Here is a 19622-nt window from a genome sequence, read left to right as displayed (position 1 = left end):
CACTTTTTCTGTTTCCTTTCAAAATGGCAAAAATACTTAGCATAGAAGGTTATAAAATAAAATAGAATTGGATGTTGGAATTAGGTTCGCCCCCCCTTTCTAATGCATCAATAATATCAGAAAGGTTCCCTTTCATCACACTGAGAATAACAGCTGTAGGCAAAACACTGTCTTCAGCCAATTCTCTAATCCTTGTGAATTGCTAAAAAAAAATTTTGAACAGTAAAGAAAACTTTTTAATAGAAACTACAAATTGATGGATGTGCTGGCACATTCAGCACTCAGAAGGCTATTACCGGAGGATCAGGAGTTCTAGGACAGCCTGGGCTACGTAGTCTGACTTAAAAAGAAAGGAAGAAAGAAAAGAAGAGAGGGAGAGAAGAAGGAAAAAAGAAAAGTATTACATTATATACTTTAGTTTTGTGCCTGGTAAGGAAACAGGCTAAATGCAAATTTAACAACGGACAAACCTTTTTCGAATAAATAAGGTTAAAAAACAAAACACCAAAAGCATAATTACTTCAATGCCCACATGTCTTCTAAGTTCCTATGATGTAATGTTGACTTTACTGCTACTACCAGGGGTAGAATTCAGTATAAACCAATTCTAAGAAGAAGGTATCTTTGATGCAATACTCTAGGAGGATATTATCTACTTACACTTAGGGTATAATCAGAAATGACACATGAAATAGAAGCAGCTTGGATCATGCATATATTTAATAGTAAAACAGTCATTAACAATAAAAATTAGAAAATTTGATAAGACCTCAGTGCTGTGAAAGAAAATGAGACAAGTAAAAAAGAGCAACTATCCCAGGAGGTGGCATGACATGGGAAGCGGAGGCAAACTGGTACTATCCACTCTAAGGAGCAGGCGAAGAAGTATCTACTTATCTGAGTCTTGGTAGCAGGCATTCATACTGTATGCTGCACAGAATGAGGGCAGTAAGTTACAGTGGGGCAGGAGAGAAGAGCAATAGAGAACCCAGGATAAGCAGATGGGGAAAGCTGAGACACAATTATAAAGATACAATTCTAAGGCCTTTTGTTTCTTCTAAAGTCTAAAGCCTTAAGTTTTAAAGTATGTCACTCAAATTCAAGATCATGACTTGTGCAGGGTACAGTAAAGAATGGTGTGATGGATTGGGAATGACATGGACCCTGCTCTCATAGAGCTTACATCCTATATGAGACAGAACCTCCTCCCCGCCCCCCCCAAAAAAAACTACAAAACGTATTTACAAAGTAAAATACATACAAATACACATATGAATAACCAAGATAGGAATGCTAAGAGATACTGTGTTAATAATTTCTTAGAACTCCCTAGGTCAGTCACTGAGGGTTTCCTAAAGGAAAAAAGTCAGTATGATGTTAGTAGAGGATGTGCAAAGGTATAGAAGTTGGAATAAATATGTCATATTCAGTAAGCCAATTAGCTTGATTAGAGTAAAAGTCTAATAGATCTGGTTAGGAGTATGCTCAGCTACCTGGAAATCTGAGGCATCGGGATCCCAAGTTTAAGGCCTGCAAATTCAAGACTAGCCTAGGCAACTTGCTTCCAAACAAAAAGTAAAAGAGAAGGCTCCTGAGGGCATAGCTCAGTGATACAGCACTTATCTAGCATGTTTAAGAACCTGCATTTGATCTCTAGCACACACCCCCAAACACACACACACACACACACACACACACACACACACACACACACACACACACACGCCAAAACAAAAAAATGAGGCGAAAGAAAAAATGATGAGACAGTAGAGATCAATTTGGTGAAAGAAACTGTAATGCTAGAACTGGTTCCCTAAACAAAATGAAAAATTAACATTTTCTTAGGTAAACGATGTGGCCACAGGTCCAGTACCAACTCTGCTACTCTCGAAGTTCTGTAGTTAAGAAACAGGAACTAGCTATGAGAAAGGCCAGCTAACCTCAACTAACCATGGAGTGCCATGTTCCTGTAAGAGATGCTGTCTTAAAAACCAATGTGGTGGGCTCCTGAGGAATGATATTTAAGGTTGTGTAGGCATACAATAAATAAAAAAAACTCGGAATGAAATCGCACAGAGGCACCCAGCTTCTATAGGAACTCCTATGAAAAACAAGCAGGTTTCCAAGGCAAGGTAAGAAACTCAGTGAAATTATTATGTACAGAGGTGTCATCCAAGTTATCCAGATCCTAAGTCCTAAATGTTCAATCAGAATATCCTTCACCCAAGCTACTACAAGTTAGGTGAGGAACAGCATATGTATTTTTTTCCTTTCTCTCTTTTTTCTTTTTGGCTTTCTGAGACAGGATTGTACTATGTAGCCATGGACAGCCTGGTAATACTTATGTAGCCCAGACTGATTTCAAAGCTCCTGGCAATCCTCCTGCCAAAAATCCTGAGTGCTAGAATTATAGGTATGTGCCACCACACCTAGCAAACAGATGTAGGTATTTAGTAAGTTGTTTATTTCTTTAACTACTGTGACAATCAACTTTGATCCTAACACCAGAGGATAAAAGGAGCCGTGATCTATATGGAATACTCATGTCCCTAACGGAGGACAGGTTAGTAAGGGCCCCACTGTCTCCTGGTGTTTTAAGCGAAGGGTGAAACATCACACATTGAAAAGAGGCTGCTCTCAGCCAAAGCAAGAAAGATCTTTCTTTAAGCTGAATGATCTGAAGCTGTTCCAGGAGGGGGGAAAAAAAAAGAGTTCGGGCCAGATGTTCAGCAGCAGCCAGAATCAGACCCTACGTCACAAGAGTTCCGTGGAGAAGAATTTGGTCCCGCTGATACTGGAATTGACTGTTGGGGCCCAATCTTGATGCCATTTGCCTGCAAAAGAAAAAAGGCAACATTTCCTACATCAGTGCTGAGGTGAATGAGAGAAAGGACAGGAAGAAGGGAGACGTCTTCAGCTAAATTCTAAGAATCACGTTCTCCAGCCAAATGGTTGTGGAAGAATGACTGGGGATGGGCGGTGACTAGGGTGGCTTTGTCCCTGTTTTCAAGGTGCACTGCTGCACAAATTTCATAGCTATGTGGAGAATTAAAATGTGATTGGGTGAGAACAGGAGAACTAAGGGGGCCAAAGACACAGCTGAGCGGGGAAGGTACTGCCGTGTAAACGTGTAGATCCTTAGAAACCATAAGGGCCAGATGGGCATGCCAGCACACCTTCAATCCCAGTTCTCAGGAGGCAGAGCTATGGAATCCCCAGAGCCAACTGGCTAGCCAGCCTAGTCTAAATATAGAGCTCTGGGTTCCGTGAGAGACCCTGCCTCAATACGTAAGGTGAACAGCGATGGTGAGGGTACCTGTTGTCAACCTTAGGCCTCCACATGAACACCCACACTTTTGCCTACACACATGTGAACATGCATATATATATACACGTGCACACCACATACACACACGTATACCAAAACCACTTTTTTTAAAGAGTAAGTGAAGCGAAGGAGTAGAAGGGCTGTGTCTGCATACGATTCCCTTTTATTCTCCCAGAGCTTTCCCTCCTAAGCAATTAAGAATTATCTTTCTCAGGCTGAAGAGATGGCTCAGCGGTTAAGAGCACTGCTTGTTCTTCCAGAGGTCCTGAGTTCAATTCCCAGCAACCACATGGTGGCTCACAACCATCTGTGATGAGATCTGGTGCCCTCTTCTGGCCTGCAGGCATACGTGCAGATAGAGCACTGTGTACATAATAAATAAATAAATCTTTAAAAAAAAATTATCTCTCTCTCATATTTTGAGATAGGTAGAAACTGAAGTTAAGAAGAAAAAAATGCTTATTATGTAAGTCTGTAGACCACCAATGTATCTCTTTCAGCATTATGGGGCTCAGATTTAAGAGAAAACAGAAACTGAAGATGGGTTCTAAGACATCTGCACTTAAAAACAAAAAAAGCTTGGATTGGCTGGGTGGTGGTGGCGTACATCTTTAATCCCAGCACTCCAGGAGGCAGAGGCAGGCTGATATCTGTGAGTTCGAGGCCAGCCTGGGCTACAGAGCAAGATCCAGGACAGGCACCAAAGCTACACAGAGACACCCTGTCTCGAGAAAAAAAAAAAAAAAGCTTGGGTGGACAGCTGTGGTTAGGGTGCCATCGCCGGGCAGGGATGCAGACATTCCAGGGAGCTTCTATCAAGGTGACTGCCCATTCCAGCCCCAACCTTTCTCACCTCATTGTGGACGTCAAATAAACCCTGCTGGATCTTCCTATATATTTCTTTGGCTGTGTTAATGAAGGCCTGAGGGAGACATAAATCATTTATCAGTCTTAAATTTAAGTAAAGAGATGAGAGAAATACAAATATCCTTATCTGAATTCTTTAGGTGAATTAAGAATCTGAGCTGTAACCTCATCACTGAGGAGACAGAGGTAAGAAGATCACACAAGTCTGAGGCTAGCCTGGTCTACACAGTAAGTTCCAGATCAGCCAGAGCTACCCAGAGAATAATTGAGAAACAGTAGAAAGGAGTAATACAGAAAATTTCAGCTAAGCATGGCGGTGGTATACACCTTTAATCCCAGCACTATGGAGGCAGAAGGTAGGTGGATCTCTATGATTTTGAGGCCAGCCTGGTCTACATATGAAGTTCTAGGCCAGCCAAGGTTACATAGATCCTGTCTCAAAACACAAAACAAACAATCTTAGCCAGGCAATGGTGGCGCACACCTTTGCTCCCAGCACTCAGGAGGCAGAGGCAGAGGCAGGCATATCTCTGAGTTCAAGGCTAGCCTGGCCTACTGAATGAGTTCCAGGATAACCAGGGCCACACAGAGAAACCCTGTCTCAAAAACAAACAAATAAAAAATATTCTCCAAAAATGTCCTTGTAAAAGCCATTGACTAGATATGGTAATGCACACCTGTCATCCCAATACTACAGGGACTAAAGCAGGAAGATTGCAAATTTGAGGCCAGCCTGAGCTACACAGCAAGTTTTGGGGTAGTTTGGGCTATATAGCATAACCATATCTAAAGAAATAAAAGTACTGCCGGGTGGCGGTGGCGTACACCTCTAATCCCAGCACCCGGGAGGCTGAGGCAGGCGGATCTCTGTGAGTTTGAGGCCAGCTTGATCTACAGAGTGAGTTCCAGGATAGTGAGGACTGTTACCCAGAGAAACCCTGTCTAGAAAAACAAAAAACAAAACAAAAAAGAAGCAAAAGCATGGCCACAACAAAACACATTTAAGCACAGTTGATCCTACTGTATTCAGGTACTGATGCTCCTAGGTGAGAGGTTAGCAGTCAGTGCAAATAAAACAAATACGCTCAGCGAGGAATACAGTCACCACCTGGCATCATAATGAGGACAGTGTCTGTCAGATTCCCAACTGAAGTGATTTATAAATAACAGTGGTATCTAATCTTCATGTACCAACAATGTTATCCAAGGCAAAAGTAAAACCTTAGGAATCAGGGTGAAAGAAAACAGGACAATTCCCCTGGAAGGAGACATCCGGTCACTCTGACACAATACACTCTTTGTTTACTCATGTCCCCTGGAGAAGAGGATGCTGACGAATCCAACAACAGTACAACCTCCGAGCCTCTGTCCCCACTTCTCTGTAGTGATACCTCTTCAACATTGCAGGCTGTCTTGGCTGACGTTTCCATGAATATAAGGCCATGCTCCCGAGCAAAGGCCTCTCCTTCCTCTCTTTTCACATCCCTTCGGGATTCTAGATCACTGCAAGACATTAATTAGGGAGAAAACTTTAAAGAGTGAAGAGAAGTGGGTATCCACAGTGCTAAAAGGATCCCACCATAGTTTAAAACTGCCAATTTTTACAATGCTTGAAAGGTGTAAATCCTACAAAATAATCCTGTACAGGCATATTGACTTTTGTAACGGTTTCAGCATGGCTGAAGATAACACTGTTCTCTGTTACAAAGAAGTGAGCAAAGCTCAGTCACTCCAGGTACTCTATGCCTTTTGTTTGTTTTGTTTTGTTTGACACAGGGGTTTCTCTATATACCCTTGGCTGTCCTGGAACTTAACTCTGTAGACCAGGCCGGCCTCGAACTCAGAGATCCGTGCCTGCCTGTGCCTCCTGGAATTAAAGGTGTACTCTATTGTTGTCTGGCTTTGATTTTTTTTTACTACATTTATTTATTAATTTATCAATTTATTTATGTGTTTGTATGTCTGTATGTGTGTACACTCAAACTGTGTACACATGAAAGCAACAGAACAACCCACAGCAGTCAGGAATCTAATTTTACCATATGGGGCCCAGGAACTGAACTCAGGTTGTCATGGTTGGTGGCAGGCACCTCCACCCACCAAACCATCTCACTGACCCTGATCTAATTTTTGAGACAGGATTATGATATAAAGGTCAGGCTGGCCTAGAACTTGCTATATAGCCCAGACTGGTCCCAAACTTGTGAATTTCCTGCCTCTGTCTCACAGTGCAAATAGATATGGACCATTACACCTGGCTTAGATCTAACTCAGCCAGGTATTTCTTTTGGCCTATGGATACAATTTTTTTTAACTGTATTTTAAAACTAAAAAATTTTTAAATTTTTTAAAAATTTAAACTGGGAATACAAAGTCTCGCCAAAAAATGTAAATTAGAACCCTTGTGAATTGCTGGTAGGAATGCAAAATGGTGCTGTTATAGTGGTAGTTCCTCAAATATTAACACAGAAATACCATATGATTCAGCAATCTTACTGGTTATGTAGCCAAAAGAACTCAAAGTAGGAATTTGAAAAGATACATCTTTTTCCCATGTTCATGACAACATCAGTCACCATAGCCCAAAAGTGGCAGCAGCCCAAGTGTCCGCAGAAAGATAGTAAATGAAATGTGGCAATAATAAATACTACACTCCTGAAAAAGGAAGTTCTGAAACATGCTAAAATATGGACAGCACTTGAGGACATTATGCTAGATAAAATAAGCCACTTATAAAAGCACAAGTATTGTCCAAGTGGTGGTGGTGGTGGTGGTGGTGGTGGTGGTGCACGCCTTTAATCCCAGCACTCGGGAGGCAGAGCCAGGAGGATCTCTATGAGTTCGAGGCCAGCCTGGGCTACCAAGTGAGTTCCAGGAAAGGCGCAAAGCTACACAGAGAAACCCAGTCTAGAAACACCAAAAACAAAAACAAATTTAAAAAAAATAAATAAATAAATTAAAAAATTTAAAAAAGCACAAGTATTATGCAATTCTATTTATGAGTTGCCCAGAGTACTTGTATGTATGTATTTATTTATTGTTTCTGTCTTGCACATCATGCATCTCCATCCCAAGTACTTGTATTTATAAAGAAAGAATGCAGAGGGTCGGTGTGATGGCACACTCCTGTAACCCCAGCAGTCAGGTCTAGGCTATCGAGTGAGACTGAGGCCAGCCTAAGCAACACAGGCCCCGTTTCTTCAACAACAACAACACCAGCAAAATGTAGAATGGTGGTTGCCAGACGGTGAGGAAACCACTCAGGGCAAGGCAGGTGGCAGAATTCAGTGGTTCCAAAGTCTGAGAAAATGACAGTCTTGAAGCTGGATAATGGTGAGGTTCGCAGAACAATTCTAATATGTTTAGGACTACAGAATACTCCTAGAAGTAGTTAAAATGGTAAATTCATGTATATCTTACCACAGTAACATTGTCTTTTTTTTTTTTTTTTGGTTTTTCGAGACAGGGTTTCTCTGTGTAGCTTTGCGCCTTTCCTGGAACTCACTTGGTAGCCCAGGCTGTCCTCGAACTCACAGAGATCCGCCTGGCTCTGCCTCCCAAGTGCTGGGATTAAAGGCGTGCGCCACCACCGCCCGGCCAACATTGTCTTACTAAGATGATATATTAAGAAAGTCTGGGTATCAAGAAATTCAATGTCAGATGGCACATGCCTACAGTCCCAGCCTTTGAGAGGTAAAGGCAGGAGGGTTTTAGGCTAGTCTGGGCTACCAAGTGAGTTCTAGGCCATCCAGTGCTACTTCAGAGAGACCCTGTCTCTAAATCAAAACAAAACAAAACAGAACACAAAGAAATCCAATATCCATAGAGGAAGTTTGATCCTCCTGGTAACTAGTATTTGTAAGATAAAATTTTTACCTCTTATTTCCAATCAGCATTATCACCATGTTCGAGCTCGAGTGCTGGCGGGCATCCTCTAACCATGAGGTCAGGTGGTTGAAGGTTTCACGTCTACAGCAGAACAATTTAGAATGGTGGTCAGGAGCCTGTTTCAAAAAGCCAAAGTTGCTCCGAATTCATGAGAAGGGAAGTTACATGTGTGCAAAAAAGCAGCCATGCCGACCCCGAGTCTTTGGTAGAAGCCAGGGACAGAGGACAGCTTCAGGGAATTCAGGCAAGCCCCCCCAATCCTACTCCAGCCGGCTCACTCACCTTGTGATGTCATACACCAGCAGTGCTCCAGCTGCTCCCCTGTAGTAGGAACGGGTGATAGAACGGAAGGACTCTTGCCCAGCCTTTACCATCAACATGGCAACAAAAAATCCCAGTAAAACTAGGTTATTTCCAGAGAAAGTGACTTGCTCACATGCCACCCTAAAACAAAGAATTTAACTAAAGAAAGAATCTGTGCTAGATTAAAAATAATAATAAATTAGGGAAAAGAAATGTGCCTGTCCAGGCAGGAGCACAGGTGAGCTATTTTTCAATAAAAGTGTGATTGAGATTTCAGGTAGGTCAGTTACTACTCCTTGTGAGACTGTCCATCAAACTACAAGGTATTCTAATCCTTAGGCCTCAGAACTCAATGCCAATAGCATGACACCAACAACCTTCATATATGTTTCCCAATATCCCCTACAGTAAAACTGGAAATAGGGCTGGAGACTCAATCCCAAATGTGATGTTGAACACGCTACTTTACTTTTTCTGTTCTTATTAACTTATCTGTAAAAAAGGAAAATTACCTTAGAATGTCAACACCCTGCCCAATGGGAGGCATATACCAATGCAACAATGCAGAAAGTCAGATATGAGCAACTGAGTTTATGCTAAGTAGCCCTTCGGTTTCCCTCATAACAGCCAGACTACCGGGAAGTTCTTTGCTAAGATTCTGTGGTAGAAAATAGGAATAAGGATTAGAGAATGATGTCCAGGACCTAGGACAGTTTTCCTTCAAAGAATCTTGTTCAGCCAGCTGGGTGGTGGTGGCACATGCCTTTAATTCCAGCACTTGGAGGCAGAAGCAGGTGGATCTTTGTGAGTTCAAGGCCAGCCTGGTCTACAGAGCAGGTTCCAGGACAGCCAGGGCTACACAGAGAAAAACCCTGTCTTGAAAAACACAAACAAACAAAAAGAATCCTGTTCACAATCTTATCTCATTTCTGATGGGACCAAAATATTGCCTTATTCATAACTGAGCAATTAATTCCTCCCACACTCTAGATACTTTTGCTTTCTTAACCTAATAGTTCCTTTATTTGACTTTGAATAAAAACACTGGGCTGGTGAGATGGCTCAGTGATTAAGAGTGCTTACTGCTCTGTAAGAGGATGGAAGTTCAGACCCCAGAACCCACACTGAGCAGCTCACAAACACCTGTAACTCCAGTTCCAAAGGATCCAGTACCCCTTTCTGGCCTGTGTGAGCACATAACACATATGTGCTCATATACACCCATAAATAGAAGCAGCCTGGTGTGCTGGTATCTGCTTCTAACATTAGTACTCATCCTGTATCTTAGGACTCAGGAGACTGAAGCAAAAGAACCCTGAGTATGAGGCCAGACTGGACTACACAGTAAGACCCTGTCTCAAAAAACAAAACAAACCAACTACACAAAATATCTGTTGTGTTGAATCAATCCTGTTAGAAAAGTTTTCACATTTTTGGAATAATTTCTCCTTATAAAACCCAGGAAATAAGAGTTATTATCCATATTCTATCACTAGAAAACTATGATGGAAACATGGGAACATAAATGGGTTTTTATGGTATAACACCAACTGGTAATAGTAGTGATACTACAATAACATTAAAGTTTTTCTTTGAAATTTATTTAATTTTATGTGTATGAGTGTTTTGCCTGCATGTATGTATGTACACCATGTGCCTGTCTGGTACCTATGGTGGTCAGAAGAAGGCACTAGATCCCCTGGACCTGAAGCAATGGATGGTTATGAGCTACCATATGGTCCTGGGAATTGAACCCAAGTCCTTTGCAAGAGCAACAAGTGCTCTTACCACTGAATCATCTCTCCAGCCCCTACAATAACATTTTAAACTTTTTTTTTTTTTTGCCTAGCAGTGTATCAGAAACCATAAGAGACAACCACATACGTCATCTCATATAATTCTCCTAGTACCCCTAAAGCAGACTGCCATTATTCTCCTTTGAAAATAGGGAAAATAAAGCTCAGAGGGGCAAGTTAAAGAACGGGCCAAAAACCACACAGCAGTGCTGTAATATAAACACAGAGCAGTAGCACTCCAGAGTACAGAAGCATTACAATCTAAATTGGGTGAGAAGAGAGAGTCTGCTAACTTATAGTGATTGTCTCCTCAGATCACAACCTCTGTAAGCATCATACAATTCCTTAGCTTTTTACTAGTAATTCCGCAGAATTTTATATTTATTTATTTATTCTGTCATAGTATGCCCTAGCTCTTTTGGGGTCCTGTTTTGCTCTTTTTTGTTGTTTTTTTGTTTTTGTTTTTGTTTTTTTGTTTTTCAAGACAGGATTTCTCTGTATAAATATAGCCTTGACTGTCCCATAACTTACTTTGTAGCTTAGGCTGACCTCAAACTCACAAAGATCTGCCTGGCTCTGCCTCCCAAGTGCTGGAATTAAAGGCGTGCACCAGCACGCTCGGCTCTTCTCTTACCTCTTGTTTTCTTCTACTCTACTTGAAAATCTTCCTCCTTATTCCTTACAGGGGAGCTGGCACACACATAGGAGGAGGAGAGAGGAAAAACGAGAATGCCTACCCAGCCTAAGCTCCACAGTGAGAGCCTGCTTCAAAACAGCAAGGTGGGTGGAGGAGTGAATGACACAGAGAAAGAAGACAGTTATAGTCTGACTTCCCGTGGACAACCAGGAAACTTCTTAACATCAAACCCCTACTTTTCATCTCAGTCAAGTTCAGCAACTTTGGAGCCAGGATGCTGGAAAGACTATGTAGTTCAACTTAGGTGGGTCTGTATCAGTTTCAAATATCCTTGTCCATGCTCAGCTAAAAAACGGCTGAAGCAGCAAACAACTAACATGGAGTTTTCTTGTTCTGGGTTTTATTTTGTGAAACTGAGTCTCACTCTGTAGCCTTGACTAGCCTACAACTCATGATGTAGCTCAGCAAGCCTTGAATTCAAGGTGCTTGTTTGAATGAGAATGGCCCCCATAGGCTCCTATGCTTGAATGTTTGGTCCCCAGTTAGTAGAACTGCTTGGGAAGGATTAGGAGGCATGGCCTTCTTGAAGGAGGTGTGTCACTGGGGGTGGGCTTTGAGGTTTCAAAAGCCCAGGCCAAGCTCAGTGTTTCTCCCTCTGACGGATGCCTGCAGATAAGGATGTAAAGCTCTCAGCTACTACTCCAGTGCCTGGCCTCTTTGCTCTCCACTATGATGATCATTGAATAACCCTCCACAACTGTGAGCAAGCCCCCAACTAAATACTTTCTTTAAAAGAAATGTCTTGGTCATGATGTCTTCTCACAGCAATAGAACAATAATTAAGACATAGGTGTAGGTAAGCTATCACATCAAGTGGAAAGTGGATCTTTGATGAAGAGAATCTACAGCTTTTTAATTTCTCCCAAGTGAGGCAAGATATAGAATTTGAAATATCAGCCATAAGTCCAATGCTGGCTTTTGTTTTGTTTTGTTGTTGGGGTTTTTTGTTCTTATTTTTGTTTTTTTATCTCACTGTGTTGGTTAGTTGGAACTCTATGTAGACCATGCTGGCCTTGAATTTTCAGGAACCCACCTACCTCTGTCTCCTGAGTGTGGAATGGCATGCATCACCATGCCAAGCTTGTCATGCAATTCTTTTTTTTTTTTTTATTTTCAATGATTTATTTCTTTTTATTTTATGTGTATTAGTGTTTTGCCTGCATAGATGTCTATTTGAGTGTGCCAGATCCCCTGGAACTACAGTTACAGACAGTTGTGAGCTGCCATGCGAGTGCTGGGAATTAAACCCTTGTCCTTTGGAATTAAACTCTTGTCCTTAACCACTGAGCCATCTCTCCAGCCCTGCCATATAGTTCTTAAAGATCCCATCCACATAACATACAATTGTGGCTCTAAACTTTCTTCATGACCCAACCATTTCTCATGTCAGCATTTAAGAAAAAAAAAAAAAAAAAAAAAAAAAAAAAGCCCTTTAGGGAGGCAGAGGCAGGTGGATCTATGAGAGTTCAAGGCCAAGGCAAGCACATGGCCCTGACCATATGACAAACTGGCATCTGCTAGATTTTATTCTTGGCACTAAAACATCTATTTGTTTTTTAAATACAGATATGGCAGCACACATCTGTAATCCCAAGATTTGGGATTGGAGGCAGGAGGATAAGGAGTCAAGGTCATCCTTAGCTACATAGCTACCTGGGTTATCTGAAGTCCTGTCTTTAAAAAGAAAAAATTAAATGACACTGATTTAAGTCAAAGAGGTAGAAGTTAACTTATACTGGTCTTTATACCCACTGGCTTCACCCTTTGCTAGTTTGTAAGAATTTATATCTTGACCTCTTGTGTATGGGGGGGGGGGATTCCTGTTATTGGAAATATAAAAATTAAAAGATAATAAAACCTGAATTGCAATATCTAGTTGGGGTAAATAATGACAATGAACTCAAAACAGTGAAAGAAGGGAGTATGTGGCAACTGCCTGAAACACAGGGAGTGAACCTGGACAATAAAGTAACATTTCTTAGGCTTTATGGGGGTAGGGTGTTAAAAACAAACACTGGCCAAACCAGGCAAGTCTTAAAGTCATAGCTACCCGTCTGGAGTTAGGCATTGTTAAAAGAGATGAAGTGATTCATAGTCTTACAATTAGGGCAACCCAAAAGGGTGAGATAAAAAATCTGATCAGAGCCGGGCGGTGGTGGCGCACGCCTTTAATCCCAGCACTCGGGAGGCAGAGCCAGGCGGATCTCTGTGAGTTCGAGGCCAGCCTGGACTACCAAGTGAGTTCCAGGAAAGGCGCAAAGCTACACAGAGAAACCCTGTCTCGAAAAACCAAAAAAAAAAAAAAAAAATCTGATCAGAAGGAAATACAACCTCCAATCAAAGGAAACAGCCAACAGACATACAGAATACGAAGTTTAAAGCACCTGATTAATAATGCATCCAAAAGTAGCAATAAATTGGAAGACTGCTAGAAAAGGGCTCTGCCCCAAGTGGCCCAGGGACAGCTGGATGTGATCAGGTTGGCAGGAGTTGCAACAGAGAAGAAAGAATAAAATAGGAGAAAAAGAGAAAGTGAAAATAACCTGTGCATGCCTTGTAGATATGATGGTTTTGGCTCTTAGTGCTGAGAAAAAATGATCAAATAATGAGAACTAAACAAAAACAAGAAGAGATTTTAGCTAAATATTATGAACTATTTTCTAGTTCTCTTTAACTAGAATAGAGACTACAATATTTTCCTTTGGGGAAAGAATAGCATAAGTGAAATATTGAACACAAAAGTAATTTCTCTAAATTAAGGCAAAATTATGTTAAATCAAGTCAAACTTTGATAAAACTTCATTGACTACATTTTAAAATATAAGCAACTTTTGCCTTAGAAATTTCATTTCTGGGAAGACAGCCCACAGAAATTCTCAAATATTTGCCTAAAATTGTAATAAATAAGAACGTTTAAATGAAGCTATGCAATGGTTGAAAACGAGAAACAACCGAAACACCCATCAGTGCATACACACTTCTGTGACTATGCAACTGTGAAAAGAAGTGAGGCAGACCTGTATTTACTGATATGGAAGAGTCTGGGGAATTATGGAAACCACTGTACAAAAAGCACAGCTCTGCCTGCTCTTGTCACACTCCTCTACACGTAAAGACCAACGCAAACCAACATCTCGGGCTGGTGAGATGGCTCGGCGGGCGAAGCTCTTGGCATGCAAGCCTGACAACTCGAGTTTGGTCCCTGGAGCCCCTGAGAAGGTGGAAGAGAAGCTCTGCACAAAACAGTCGTGTCATTCCCACACGCACCAGGTTGCATGCACACACTGCCACACACTGCCACACACACACACACACACACACACACACACACACACACACACACACACATACACTAAAGAAGTTTTTAAAAGTCTTCAAAAAAAACCTCCACCATATCCTTGTACTTACTTATTTATATGTATTTATTTGTTTTATTTAGACAGGTCCCGCTCTGTACCTGGCTGGCCGAGAACTCATTATGTAGGTCGGTCTGGCCTCCAACACAAAATGTCTATTATTTATAGTTTAAATGGTCTGAAATCATATACACTGGATCATTAACACTGCACTCCTCTGGCAGAATGACAACAATGTGAGATAGAAAAGGGTCTGATATAAAGGGACATTCACTTTTTGCTACGTTTATTTTCATTTATTTATTTATTTTTGCTATATTAGTTGAGTCTCTCTCTCTCTCTTTTTTTTTTTTTTTTTTTTGCGGGGGTGAATTGGTTTTTCAAGACAGGGTTTCTCTGTGTAGCCCTGGCTGTCCTGGAACTTGCTCTGTAGACGAGGCTGGCCTCGAATTCACAGAGATCCACCTGCCTCTGCCATTTGGGATTAAATGCACGCACCACCACTGCCCCACAAAACTGAGTCATTTAAAATAAAAAGGTATGACTTTTTTTGACCTGAGTATCTCAGTATGTAACCCCTCCTGGCTTGACCTTTCTTCCGCTTCTTGCCTCATCTACACACGGCTACATTAGCTTTCATTGTTATAACTGGGTTTTGGTCTGGTGTGAAACCATTTTGCCCTCTCTTACCGTATCCCAGATTTGCAGTTTGATTTGTTTCCCATCAATGTTGACCATCCGGGCTCCAAACTCCACACCTGTCAGTGAAGGCCAAGAGAATGGATGTGACTGTCACGAACACATACATGTTGATCTGGAGGCTCATACTTTTCCCCAAAGTGTTATAATGAATCCTTTGTCATCACTCACTGACATTCAGTTCATTACTGCTGCTTATGGCTCAATTAAATTTGTGCTCCTTTTGGTTTCTTTCCTAGAATTAAAAACCCATGGACTGGGGGCTGTAGCTCACTTGATAAAGTACTTGCCTAGCATACATGAGGCCCTGGATTCAATTCCTAGAGCCAAATAAAATTGAGCATGGGGTTGGAGAGATGGCTCAGCAGTAAAGGCAAAGCATGTGCTGCTCTTGTAGAGGACCAGAATTTGGTTTCCAACACCCTCATCAGATAGCTTATAACTGCCTGTAACTCATGGACATCTGCATGCTCACTTGAACTTGCGCACGGTGTACACACACACTCCCCGCAAAACCCCTTCACTGGGCATGACAGTGCACGCCTGTGATCCCAGCTCTCGAGAGGTGGAGGCAGGAGCATGAGGCTCAGAAGTGAAAGGTCACCATCACTTTTTATATAGCCAATGCAAGGCTGACCTGAGGCCACACAGGTCAAATAAAAATCATATCCTACCGCTGGATATATAACTCTGCGATAGTGCAACTGCAAAAGACACAAGTCTCTTGGTTTAATCCCTTGCACCAAAAATAAATAAGTGGATTCTAAGTGATAATATATCCAAATGTAGATAAGGGAATAAAGCTAATTAAAATCAAATAAATAAAAATATTCTCACTGTTCTGATTTTAAAATCAGGACAAAATTTACTCTATTAAAACCCTGGGGGGCGGGGGTGGCTGGAGAGATGGCTCACTGGCTAAGAGTATTAGAGGCTCTTCCAGAGGTCCTGAATTCAATTCCCAGCAACCACATGGTGGCTCACAACCATCTGTAATGAGATCTGGCGCCCTCTTCTGGCCTGCAGGCATATATTCAGACGGAACACTGTATACATAATAAACAAATTAATTAATTAAAAAAATAAAAATAAAACCCTGGGGGGTGAGCAGGGCTGGAGAGATAGGTCAATGGTTAAGAGCACTGGCTGCTGTTTCAGATGACCCGGGTTCAACTCCCAGCTCACAACTGTCTGTAACTCCACTTCCAGGGGATCCGACACCCTCACACAGACACACATGCAGGCAAAACACCAATGCATATAAAATAAATAAGTAAATCTTTAAAAAAAAAAAAAAAAGACCCTGGGGGTTGGAGATATGACTCAGTGGTTAAGAGCACTTGTTGCTCATAGAGACGACCAGTTTGGTTCCCAACACCCATGTCTGGTAGCTCACAACCACCTGTAACTCCAGCTCCAGGGCACTCAACAATTTCTGGACCCTGCAGACACTTGTACACACATGTTCAAATAGACAGGCATATACATACAAATAAAAACTAAAAAAAAAAAAAAATCTGAAAGAGGAAAAAAAGACCACGTATGTGTCCCCAGGGCTAGTTCTACAAATTCTGGTAATAAACCAGGCTTGGTTTATTAGACAAATCAATTAGACAATTGATTTATTATAAGACCTTACAATGACTAAGATTTTAGATTATCTTTTGTTAGTCTTTAAGAAAAGTGACAGATGGTGGCACATGCCTATAATCCCAGCACTGAGGCCAGACTGGTCTACAGAGCAGGAAAGCCAGGGCTACACAGAGAAACTCTGTTTCAAAAAACAAAAAAAAGTAACAAACAAACAAACAAACAAAAAACCCAGAGCAGTTACTGTAACAATTTACAACTAATGTCTGAAGAACCTGTACCCACTACAAAGCAAGTTCCAGGACGGCTAGGGCTACACAGAAAAACCCCATCTCGTTGAAAAACAAGAGAGAATGTGTAGCCACTGTACAAAGTTTTGTGATAACCAGTTCCCATTAAATGAATTGTAAAGCTGTAAAGCTACAATTCATAGAAAAAAATCTAAAAAATTTACAACTCTAGGAAAAATAAAACTAAGAGTAGATAAATTTTTTTTCTTCCTTTTTTTTTTTTAAAGGTTGATTTGAGGCTGGAGAGACGGCTCAGCGGTGAAGAGCACTGGCTGCTCTTTCAGGGGACTGGGACTCAATTCTTTGCACCCATGTGCAGTTCACAACTGTCTGAAACTCCAGTTCCAGAGGACTGGACACCCTCACAGAGACATGCATGCAGGTACATCTCATTATAAATGGTTGTGCCCCCAAGAAGTGGATAAATTCCTAGGAATGGTAGCTTATATTAAAATCTGACTAGATAATATTTAATTCTGTAATTTCTCAACTAAATTCTAATTCTAAATTTTCTAAACTGAAAGCATTTCTTTCTTTTTTTTTCTTTTTCAGGCTTTTAAATTTTTATTCGTATAAGTGTTTTGCCTGCATGTAAGTATATATGCTGTATGTGTGCTTAGTACTCGTGGAGACCACAAGAGGGCAGTGGGTCCTCTGGGACTAGAGTGACAGATGGTTATGAGCTGCCATGCAGGTGATGGCAACTGAACTCTGGTCCTCTGGAAGAGCAGCCAGTGTTCTTAAGTGCTGAGTCATCTCTCCAGACCCTGGAAAGAATTTGACAGTGTCTTCATAGTTCTGTGATGAAGCAGCACTTCTTTACTGCAATTCTGAAATTATTTTCATTTGCAATTAAGAAAGTTGCCTAGAGGCAGGATCTCTGTGAGTTCAAGGACAGTCTGGTCTACAGGGCAAGTTCTGGGACCTCAAAGAGAAATCTAGTCTTAAAAAAAAACACAAAAAAAAGAAAAGAAAAGAAAGAAAGAAAAAAGAAAGGAAGGAAGGGAGGAAAGAAGAAAGAAAACTGCCTAAGAAACAGGTCTTCAAGGACAAAATATCTTCAACCACCAGTAATTCCCAGAGTTCACCAGAAATATCCTCTCTCAAAGCAGTATGGAAACTAGCAAACTGATAAGGCTTTTGGCATTCTTCTATTTCAAGGCAAAATTCATCTCAAGGGCAATATTTCAAAAACAGTCATGTTACAAACATTGCATTGTAAGTCAGACAATTCCCTTTCTATTTTCATGCAGTAGTTTGGACATAGCACAAGGAACTCAGATTTTCAAGATTATTAAATTTAGTTTACCTTCAGGAATGCTATAATACCAATTCAGTCATTCTATGTAGATATCCTCTCTATATATAGATTATTTCTGCTTTAAGGTGCTACAGTCTATAAGAAAGATATAAAATTACTTCCACCTGTTACCTCAACAAAAGTCAAATGGTACTTTTTGGGAGAAAAAAAAACCTCACTGTTAATTTTTTTCTTTCTTTCAGAACAGTTAAGAATGTAAATTCAATGAGCAAGAAACTAAAACAAGAACAACAAAATAAAAAAAACAACCAGGCTGAGCACATCTAATCTCAGCATTTAGGAGGTGGATGTAGCTGGAGTTTTCCTCTGTGGTGGAGGCAGTAAGATCAAGATGTCTTCAGGTTACACATGGAGTTCAAAGCCAGTCTGGTGTATGGCTGTAATCACAGCACTTGGAGGTTGAGGAAGGAGGATCTCTGCGAATTCATGGCCAGTGTGGATTACAGAGTGAATCTGAGGCTAGCCTGGACTACATAGCCAGAACTCGTCTCAAAAAGGAAGAGAATGAGAAGTGAAGAGGAGGAAGAGGAGGAGGAAGGACTGGGGTGGCTCTGAAATTGGCTTTTTCCTCTCCAACACAAAAAGAATCGTATGTCGGTGTTTACTTCGAAAAACATGTGAGGTTGGTAGTGAACCACAAACTACAGATGAGTTTTTGAGTACGCGGTTGTGTTTCCGTGGGATTTTCCATAAACATACAAGTTGCATTTGAAGAAAAAATTCCTATGGCAACTAGCGTTTCTCTCACATCCATCTCTAAAGTTACCTTTCAAATATTTACCCTCTATTTAACCAGCTTTTATCATTTTTTCATATACCATGGAATCGGACTAAGGTGGGGAGGCGTAACTTTTTACTTAGAATACTGAGACTGTTAACTTTCTCCTTCAGCAGTTCAGCCTGCCAGCTTTTTATCTGTTCTAGAACGAGGGGGTGTGCTTACCTATTGTGAGGTCGTGCACAGGCTGGAACCGCTTATCGGTGAACTGCAGGAGGAGACATGACTTCCCCACACCTGAAAAAGGACGGTGTGCACTAGACACGCCACCCGGGAAGCCGCGGGCTCCCCGGCGGGGCACAGGGTGCACGGGAAGAACAGAGCCCCGCCCCCGGAGCTCGCCCCGCCCCCTCCGCTCAACTCCGCTCGCCCGGCCCACTCGCCCCGCCCCGCCCCCAGGCCCGATTTTGGAGGTGGGATCCCCGCCCCAGCCCCGCAGGCGGTCCACCGGCGGCTTACCTGTGTCTCCGATGATGATGTACTTGAAGAGATAAGCATAAGTCATGGTCCCGAGGCGCCTGTGTTCCGGGTCCGCTTGATTTCTACAGCCACGTACCTCCGACCTCTCTAGCCACCCAAACTACCGATCTCCTTATTTGCCTCCGCTCCAGCCCTTCTAGCTCAGGCCGCGTCTCTATTGCTCTCCCCAGAAATTCTCGCTGGATCCTGAGTACCCGACGCCGCCTCTAGGGCCGCCCCGCGCTCTTCT

General features: G+C 41.7%; 1 protein-coding gene across 3 annotated transcripts; it reads right to left on the bottom strand.

The window, feature by feature from the left end:
- Positions 1-702: 702 nt before the first annotated feature.
- On the bottom strand, positions 703-19598 carry Rab2b (RAB2B, member RAS oncogene family). Of its 3 annotated transcripts, XM_052733287.1 has the most exons (8): positions 19373-19598; positions 19079-19150; positions 14926-14993; positions 8366-8448; positions 8072-8164; positions 5587-5698; positions 4182-4250; positions 703-2834 (listed from the first exon to the last, which is right to left on the bottom strand). In XM_052733287.1, the coding sequence occupies exons 1-8, from the start codon at positions 19416-19418 to the stop codon at positions 2727-2729; spliced, it is 651 nt and encodes a 216-aa protein (XP_052589247.1). In that variant the 5' UTR covers positions 19419-19598; the 3' UTR covers positions 703-2726. The 3 variants fall into 3 exon arrangements, with proteins under 3 accessions (XP_052589247.1, XP_052589248.1, XP_052589249.1); XM_052733288.1 differs by lacking the exon at positions 8366-8448 and having other exon boundaries at positions 8072-8199; XM_052733289.1 differs by lacking the exon at positions 19373-19598 and having other exon boundaries at positions 8366-8527; positions 19079-19156.
- Between the last annotated feature and the right edge of the window lie 24 nt (positions 19599-19622).

This window comes from Peromyscus californicus, unplaced genomic scaffold (genome assembly GCF_007827085.1).
Source record: "Peromyscus californicus insignis strain IS unplaced genomic scaffold, ASM782708v3 Scaffold_12__1_contigs__length_115047231, whole genome shotgun sequence".
NCBI lineage: Eukaryota > Metazoa > Chordata > Mammalia > Rodentia > Cricetidae > Peromyscus > Peromyscus californicus.
This window is presented reverse-complemented; position numbering and strand designations above follow the sequence as displayed.